The 9,338-nt window shown below is 34.3% G+C and overlaps 1 protein-coding gene and 2 long non-coding RNA genes across 3 annotated transcripts; 2 read left to right on the top strand and 1 right to left on the bottom strand.

The window, feature by feature from the left end:
• The first annotated feature begins 212 nt into the window (after positions 1-212).
• LOC135143956 (uncharacterized) lies at positions 213-690 on the top strand. The gene is made up of 2 exons (XR_010282957.1): positions 213-267; positions 315-690. It is a non-coding gene; the product is annotated as an uncharacterized LOC135143956 (long non-coding RNA).
• A 244-nt stretch (positions 691-934) lies between these two features.
• On the bottom strand, positions 935-2,207 carry LOC135143921 (histone-lysine N-methyltransferase eggless-like). Its single transcript, XM_064075822.1, has 4 exons — positions 2,026-2,207; positions 1,478-1,913; positions 1,226-1,428; positions 935-1,178 (listed from the first exon to the last, which is right to left on the bottom strand). Exons 1-4 carry the CDS (start codon positions 2,162-2,164, stop codon positions 1,063-1,065), a joined length of 894 nt encoding a protein of 297 aa, XP_063931892.1. The 5' UTR covers positions 2,165-2,207; the 3' UTR covers positions 935-1,062.
• A 499-nt stretch (positions 2,208-2,706) lies between these two features.
• LOC135143908 (uncharacterized) lies at positions 2,707-3,759 on the top strand. Its single transcript, XR_010282941.1, has 2 exons — positions 2,707-2,953; positions 3,002-3,759. It is a non-coding gene; the product is annotated as an uncharacterized LOC135143908 (long non-coding RNA).
• The last annotated feature ends 5,579 nt before the right edge of the window (positions 3,760-9,338 follow it).

Below are 9,338 nucleotides of genomic sequence, written 5' to 3'. Positions count from 1 at the left end.
AACACAAATCCTTTTGTGTTACGTATAAGAATGCCAAAGTGCCTTTTAAATATAATTAAATTTTGTTTGGCCATCTATCGTCGAGGGGCTGAACTATGCCGTATTTTCCTTATGTGCGAAACTGACTAATTTATGCGTTTGATCTACTACAGTGTTGCCATAGTGTGCCGACCGTGCCAAAGTTCCGGGATTATATACATATATACCTGTATGTACCACTTCGTAAGAATGTGCAAAGTTCACAACAAACTTCGCAGAAGTGGTGGTGTAAGAATTTTCATATTAATGAGTATCCACAAACATACCATAAACAGTTGTGTTCTTTCAAGGTGAGTTTCCGGTAACTCACATCACTTAATGATTGTTGAAGAGGCTGGAATACAGGGGAGATGTGTTGTGGAAGTTTGTTTAAAAGAACACCTTAGCAAATTTTTCATTTCAAATAAAATAGTGTTTCACAGTTGGTTCTTGCACTCGTATCGAAATAATCTGTAGTAAATAGTTTCCGAAACACACTTTGGAATTATATTGGTGTGGGATTTATACAATTCCCAAATTGACGTCTCACAGAGCCAAACAAATACATATGTCAAACAATACTGATTTAGTTGCAGCAACCTTTTAGTGAAAATTGTAAATAAATTGTATTCTGTGAAAACTATTAAAAATAATAAGCAAAATATTTATGTTCCTGAGGTTGTTTTTTATTTTTTTGTGAGTGATTTAAAAATATTAAGAGTGAAATAAAAATTTTGCAATTCACTTGTGGATAACAACTTATTTGTCAGACTTGTTAAGGATTTAATAAACGCAGTTTAAAACGTCAAAATTGAATAAAAATGTTTTGCTTGAATATATTAATAATTTATAAGAAAGAAAAAAGTGGCCAATGTCACTAGTACATGCCACCCATTTTTATTTTTGTGTACCCGTTCCGCAAATATTGCTGAAGTTTCGTTACTGATCTACTGTGGTGATAACAGAGTGTCTCCTGGCGATGTACTAATTTTAATCGTAATAACACAAATAAAATAAATTATTTATTAAAAATAGAACAAACTGTCAACAACCTCTAAAACTTGCAAGACCTTTATAAAGTGTCACACACTTACAATATTTAGAAAACCACACGTACAAGATAGAAACGTCAACTTTTATAACGACGCCATGTTGGTATTCTGAAAAGTGTCATAAAAAAACGTGTTAGTCATACCACGTAACTTACCATTGGGTCTCATTTCGTACACGACCAAATCACCCTTTTCGAAGTCCGTTATTGCTTGATATAACCCGTGTAAAAAGTACCTCACGATGTGCTTATTTTCCTCAGGTACGTCGTCCCAAGCCCTCGGACTTTGATAACACAGAAGCCACACTTCATCCGGCTTCACGTAAGCCCAGTCGCCGTCGTCGAAAACCACCAAATATCTACAACCAATCGCGACATTACACGCGCCGAGTCGTTACTTTGACAGACCTTTGTAGGTTCTGGTTGGTTGGAAATTCCATAACCACGCCCTTTTCGTGCTTGCGTCGTCCTCGTGACAGTTCGCCGGTGGTCGATAGTTGTTTTTTCAAAGCCACGACACGGCTGCCAACCTCTAGGACCCGGGTGGGCGGTTCAGGGTAGGCTATGTTTTTTTTGGTGGTTGTTATGTCGTTGAAGGTTTGGTTGTCGGCGAGGTGGACGACGTCTTCGCCGACGTGGATAAGTTTGGCTTTTACCCACTTTTTGTTGTTTTTGTTGGGGGTGAGGTAGGTTTCCATGAGTTCGAATTTGGGGGGTTTGGGGTCCAGGGTGCTGCCGAACGGGAACATGGATTCGACAGCAGACTCGGTTTTTAGGGAGTTGAGGGCTAGGGGTAAGGGTTTGGGCATGGGTCGTAGGGGAGCAATGTGTTCCACTTGGAGGTCTAAGCAAGTAGTTCAAGTTGAACAAATACAAATTAGTAAATGGTAGTGCCGTTTTCACGCTTGAAAAACCCGTGTGTAACTGTAAAATATTTCTGCGCATGTGCTACTTACCCGGGCACTGAATTAGTTTTTTCAGCAGGTCTAGCGTCTCCCGGTGGTCACGCCTGTGGTATTCTATTGTCTTAGGTGGAGACCAATGCCACTTTTTGGTGGTTTCGTTGAAGCTCAAATTTCTTTCTTCAGGGTCCATTATCTGATTCTTAGTAACAGCAACAAAAAAAATTGACGGAAGAAATGTGACTTTCGGAACATTGACAAACAAGGTGTGTTGATTTTTTGTTTTTATAATGGTGTCGTTGCTTTGGTAACGGGTGCCATTGTAACTATGATTATTTTTCAATCAAGGATTAACTTGAAAAGTAACTAAATTCCAGGTTATGTTTGTTTTTTGTGCATTAAGTTTTCGAAACTTAAGGTGTTGCGTTTATTGAATGTCTATACTGCTAGGAAACAATCAGTTGAAGGAAAAAATAACAAATTGGAAAATTTATTTCTGATTTATACAGGGTCATTATAAAATACTGTAGTCAACTCACCTATGAAAAACGTTTAAGGGCTTTGTCATGAATTACACCTTGGAAAGTCGATTGGAGTTGAACAGAATAAATCATCTGGTCTGTTTTGCAAAGAAGCAATAATTTTTCAAATAATGAAATCCAAAAAGTGAGGTTAAGTTTGTCGAAACCAATGAACACGGTAATTATTTAAAAAATTACATTTTTATAGGTACCCTGAAGGTAAAAATTGTGAAAAATCACGTAATGGACAATGGCAGAGCAAGTCTTATCACAGTTAACGAACACTATGAGTACCTAATGAGTTTTTGCAGTAAATAATTTTGCCAAAGTTGTGATCCCGCGAAAGTTCTGTTTGTAAATTGTAAGGAATCGTCAAAATATTGGTGCAGACATGGTTTGTGACCGGTGCTTTTCTCTTGAAAAAACACAACTGAAAGCCTTGATCTTCATCCCTACAATAGGTGAAAACTGCTATGTCCAAACATTACCTTCAGCTTTGCAGTTTCTAGATATCTGAAACATGCCAGATCTGCATAACAGGAATGTCAAAGAGGTTCTACCCAAAACACGCCCACATGGCCATCCTAATATCAAGATTTTTCAAAATTTCTATAACAAAAAAGATGAAAAAACCAATAAAATTTCAGGAGCATAGTGTTAAGAGTTCTGTAGATGATTATGAGATCTCTTGAAACAACAGAATGTTTAATAAAGATTTTTAACTTTCCTAATAGTAAAATTACAATTATTACTAAACAGTAAGTTGAAGTAAGTTTTAAATTAAGAAAATGCAACTAACACCGAAAGAAAAATGAAAGTTACTGAAAATAAAAAACTTTATTGCAGTACCTACATACACTTTCTACATCTAATTTTGTTTATTGATCACATTCATTTACTTGAAAAAGTATCAGGCCTATGAATCGTCGTCTGGAAACAGCTAACCACACACCAACCTTCATTGCGTGTGATGGTGTTTCTTCAAAAGCGTGAGTATTTTCTATACACCAAATTCTGAAGTTCTGTCAGTTGACATAATAGCCTAACAGATGAAACCAGGCTTCATCAGAAAAGAACGACAAATCGAGAATCCCGTTATCGTCCATATCAGCTTGAAACCAACTACAATACCCAACGCGGCAAGGAAAATCAGCTGGTTGCAGCTCCTGAACCAACAAAATCTTGTATGGATGCATATGTAACTTCTCTTTTACGATTTTCTGACATGGGCTGTATGGTACTCCGGACAGTAAAGATTTTTGACAAAGCTTTATTCGGACTTTGTTCCATTCTCATCCTTAAATCTTCAACAACGTCTTCACTAACTTGAGGTCTCCCCGTCGGTTTTCACTTAGAAATGCTACCAGTGTTGTTAAATCTGGCCATAATTCGCCATATAGCGTCTTCAAAGATTCTTCATCAATGACAACAGAACATTTCACTAGATACTCGTTTTTAGACGCCTCCACAGAGTACACTCCATCCCCATCCTCATTTAACACCCCATTACGGTAATAGGCATGATGATTGCGCCAAAGAACTAAAAAAATCATTTGTAACACTAACCATAGTTATTCCTCTCTGTTCATTACCTGAGATTATTCCACAATGATCTGTAGTTTTGATAAAAACTGTTTTTTGAGACACTTATTAAAGTTCTAACAATGGGGAAGACAGCAAAAATGAAAACAAGACAAGTCAATTAACGCACAAAGTGAGGGAAAACGTACCAGTACAAACGAAAAAATTATTGACATCTGACAGAATTAATAATGTCTGTGCTAATCAGCGTTGCCACGCCGTTTTACTTACTATCGGTAGATTTCTTGGATAATTTTCGGTAAATTTCGGCATTTTTTCGGTAGATCGGTTTTTTGTGATAGAAAAGGTATTACACATAAATAATAGGTACGTTTTTTTTTTTATCATATATGAAGAAGGTAGAAATATTTTGTTATTAAAAAGAAACAAATAAAAAACAAATATTAACATAGATCATTTAAAAAAATATATCTATGAGTAAGCATGCTAAAGGTAGTAGGAACATTTTGTTAAAAATAAAAACACAATGAAACTATAATATTCCCCTTAATTATTGCCTCAGGTGCTGAACTGTTTCGGGGATATACTGAATTTTGTCTAACTAATTAAAAAAAAATCCCCTTTTAATTATAACGCGCTTAAAAAGAATAGATATTTGGCGCTATCTGTAAAAATGTATAGTGGTTACGCTGGTGCGTAATAGAGGGAACTAAACAAATCCGCAGAACTAAATCTATACTGAAAAAAATATTAAGAAATAAAATTATATAAAAAAAATTATTGAAAATTTATAAATACATTAAAAATAAATTCTTGAATTATCGTAGACTTTTCGGTAGATTTTGTGTTTCAATCGGTAGATCGGTAGACAGAGCCCAAAATCGGTAGATCTACCGAAAATTCGGTAGAAGTGGCAACACTGGTGCTAATGTCAACTAATGTGGCGCTAAAAATAAAAATTCCAATATTAGTGTAATCCTTTCCACAAAACTGAAAAAGGCGGCACAAAATGTCACCAAAATCATGGCCTTCTTCGACTACAATATTTTATAATGACCCTGTATAAGATATACAAAAGAGGCGTTCTTACCTCCATATCCGTATATGAGTGGGTACTCGTAGTTTGTTGTTACCTCCAACAGCGTTGTCAAGTTTATACACAAGCTATCCTCTTTTACGTATATAGCTATTTCACAGCAAATTAGATATCTTGATTTCGTGCGATCATTCAAAGAAAGTGTTTAATTATATTGCTGAATTTTTTGGATATTTTTGGTAAAAATTGCAAAATGATTCCATTTTTTTTATAGGAATAGCAAGACATCATCCTAGAAATGCATAAAAAAGTCGATCGAAGGTTATTTCGACAGAACTTTCCTCGCCTCTGAAGTACAATCAACTCCAGCTTTTTTGAAAATTATTTGATTTTGCGAATTTTACTTTTTACTTTCCAAACGTAAGGACGTATTGTAAACGGGTCCGTCGGCTGAGTCTCTACTTATACGTTTTCTCGACATTTTATAACCCATAGAGTACGAAAAAATGGATCTCCCGTTTCGGTGTGTGTGTCTGTCGGCCGTCCGTGACGATTTTTGTTAGACAGATAATCTCCGAAAGTACTGGACCGATTATTGTGAGTGAAATTTTGTACTTATATTAGGAATATCATGTTGATGGTAAAACGCTAACCAAACTTTGTCTAGTCATCCCCACCAACAATGTGATGATGACACCTCAAAATTGTACACAGTATTGTCTTTGCCATTTCTATTGAAACACTACCTCTTGATTTTGCTTAAAATTTAGCAATTGGTAACAGCTTTCGGTTGGTTGACAATGGCTTTTAATTCGAAAATTCTCTGAATATGAACGTTGCCAAATTTACGATTAACAGGTGATGTTTCAATAGAAATGGCAAAGACTATAAATAGGTTTAAACTGTGTAAAATAATATAGTCCTACACGTACAGTATATGAATCCGTGTTGAGTTTTTACCCGAAACGAGCAGATTTATGGAAGAAAAATCAAAATTATATAACAATTGTGTGTTGCAAGTTAAAACTTACATTGTAAAATATACAATTTTAATTTTTTTTTTCCAAAAATCTTGATGTTCAGCGTGAAAACGCAGTACGAATTCATACATCACAAGTGCAGGAATATCGTATTTTATAAAATTAAAAAAATACTATTGTAAATTTTGGATCATCCCATTGGTGGGGGGATGATTAATCAACTTTTGGTCAGCGTTTTGCAATATACACGATATTCTTAACATAAGTATAAAATTTGATAACAATTGGTGCGGTAATTTCGAAGATTATCAGTCTAATAAAAATTGACACAGACGTTGGAGAGTCAGGCGTCAGAGAGACGGAACCGGGAGACCAAATTTTTCGTACTCTAGACGTCATGAAACGTCAAGAAAACATGCAAGTAGCAAGTTGCTATATAGACTCGATTACTATACTTGTGACTGTATTATAAGTGAAAGTAATTCGAAGTCCTGGAATTTAAGACTAGACTTTTCAAACTGTATGCTACTGTTGCTAAAAACTCACATTTCATCACTCGCAGGCTGTAAACCAACCTGAATTCTAATTCTAAGGCGATTTTGACATGTTTCGAACGCTATTACTGACAGAAACGTCTTATAATTTTTGTAATTGTAATTGTAATCGAGTCCGTCGACCGACTCTCTACTTTTACGTTTTTTCGAGCTTTCATGACCCCTACAGTAGGAAGAAATAGGTCTCCTGTTTCCGTGTGTCTGTCTGTCCGTTTGGCTGCCGTTCCAAATTTTTATTAGACAGATAATCTCCGAAAGTACTGGGACAATTGTTGTCAAATTTTGTATTTATATTAGGAACGTCATGTAGATGGTATAACGCTAACCGAAATTTGCCTAATCATCCTCACCAATAACGTGATGATATCATTTCACAATTGTACATAGTAAATGGGTTTTAAATTGTATAAAATAACATGTAGTTTATGAAGCCGTGTTGAGTTTTTATCGAAACGTCCAGATTTTTGGGAAAAGAATCAAAATTATAAAGCAACATTTTGCAATTTAATTTTGAATCTGCAAACCGGAATGCTTTGAAATCTTGCAGACGTTATAAAGTTATGATAATCATGATAAATTTTTAATCAAAATTATTTACTTATCCCCTCCAAAAGATTGATGACGTCAGCTCAAAATGTTGCCGAATAAATCCTTTCGGAAAAATCCAAAATATGATGAGTCTATATTTGGGAACAACAGTTGCTCCAAAAACACGTAATATACCTGAATACATGTGATATTTATATAAATTTCTGTACAAATCCTATCCTTCCTCTTATCCTATCTTTCGTCTACCTGCCCTATTGTCCAACTTTCTCTTTCAGTTTCTAGAATTTTCTAAACGCTTTCTTTAAGTTCTTCCACCTCTCCAAAACCGAACCTACGTGTCGACAATTTTTAAACACCATTCCTTTTTCTTCCTCGAGCTCTCAACCCGTAAGCATCTAATAAAAATCTGAAAACCGTGACCGTCCCTATTTCTTATTAAAATCCCCACCGATACACACAATTCCATTCATATTTTTTAGGCTTACTTACTGTTCATCAACTCCAAAAAATTTATGACGTCATCTCAAAATTTTGCTGAATAAATCCTATCTAAAATGATCAATCTATAATTGTAATTTATCACTGCATTCATATTTTTTAGCTTTGCTTATAGAGGGTGACTCCAAAAAATTAATGAATCAGTCAATTTATTTTATTGAATAAATCAAGAATAGCAAAACTGAATATTTTGAAATCTTGCAGCCGTTTTCAAGTTATTGAAGCATGGTAAATTGTTGATCAAAATATATCTGTTTAGGTCCCCCAAAAAACTGATGACGACATCTCAAAATTTTGTAGAAGAAATTCCACCCAAAATGTGCAAATATGTTCTTATTTGTGGTCGATCATTGGACTCATATTTTTTAGATTTTCTAAAACAGGGGACTCAAAAAATTAATGAATGTGTCAAATTTATTTTATTGATTAAATCAGGAACGACTCACTCCATTTTCCCAGAAAATTTTGGGAATACAATACTGTTATTTTTAGTATTTTACACTGCATCAATCCAAGTTGATATACGTGTATTTGTAAAAATGACGTCATCACAAAACGTTGCTTTTAGCAACAGTAGCAACTTAAATTCGAATTTGAAGACGATGTAAGCAACAATAGCTACTCGAATTCTAATTTCAAAACGATTTTGAGACGATTCAAACACCATTAGTGACAGAATGTTCAACACATAGAACTTTTATAAACACCTAATGACGTAAGTGAAAGAATTCGAAGATGCTGAAATTTTAAATACAATAATCAGGGCTAAAGGAGGAAATCGAGCTTGGAATGTCCTACATAAAAAAAGAATAAGAAAAAAGAAGGGCTCGGACTGTGTCCAGAATGGAGGGCCATATATCGAAAATCTTGTGTGGTTACTATAAACTGGCATCAAATCGGCTCTTTTCAGAACCAATAGTAATTTCGACAAATAAAGTAACAGTAAATTGGTACTGGTCAATATTTTGGAGAAGAATGTGCACTCTGCACTAATGTTGGTTAGTGGTTACACAAAAACCTAAATTCTGCGATCCCATATTACATACGACTGCAACAACTGTATAATCACAAATAAATGTTTCAATTTAAAGCTGGTTAGATGGTTGCTAATCTTATTATTACTGATACAATGCCTCAACAGAGTGAAAACTCCAATTACACTAGTTTACAAGGTTTTATATCCAAAGACAAAAATAGTTGAATCTGAAGGATTTGGGTTCAGGAAAATCAAATCTGAAAGCAGAAAAAATCCATCACGTCAGGTTTTTGAGATATTTATATAAACATATCCCGTATTTCTCTTCTTTTATACAACTCTTGTTATTTTTTTGTTTTTAAATATATATGAACATATAGTTCTTTTAGCAAATTTGTTTCATTTTACAAGATCATCTACGTCAATAAATAACATGAGTATCAATTTTTCAAGCTACTAGATTGTCATCAATATTTTATTTAAAATTTTTCAAGTATTGATTTTAGAATAATTGGTTGCTTTTGATTTCTCTACGGGACGTGATAATAAAAATGTGGGCTTGGTCTCACAAAGATCTTTTAAAAGGATATAAATTTGCTCAAAGAAATACAGGTTTATCTTTAAAAATAAAGTAGTTACAGGGGTTGTATCAAATAAAAGCAACACCTAGTATATATTATAAACATTATGACTGAAAATTAAAAATGATTA

The sequence above is a fragment of the Zophobas morio genome, unplaced genomic scaffold (assembly GCF_036711695.1).
Source record: "Zophobas morio isolate AGI-343-1 ecotype UQ-CSIRO unplaced genomic scaffold, CSIRO_AGI_Zmor_V1 ptg000078l, whole genome shotgun sequence".
Classification (NCBI taxonomy): Eukaryota; Metazoa; Arthropoda; class Insecta; order Coleoptera; family Tenebrionidae; genus Zophobas; species Zophobas morio.
The sequence above is the reverse complement of the archived record's forward strand: the minus strand, read 5'-3'. Positions and strand labels throughout refer to the sequence as shown.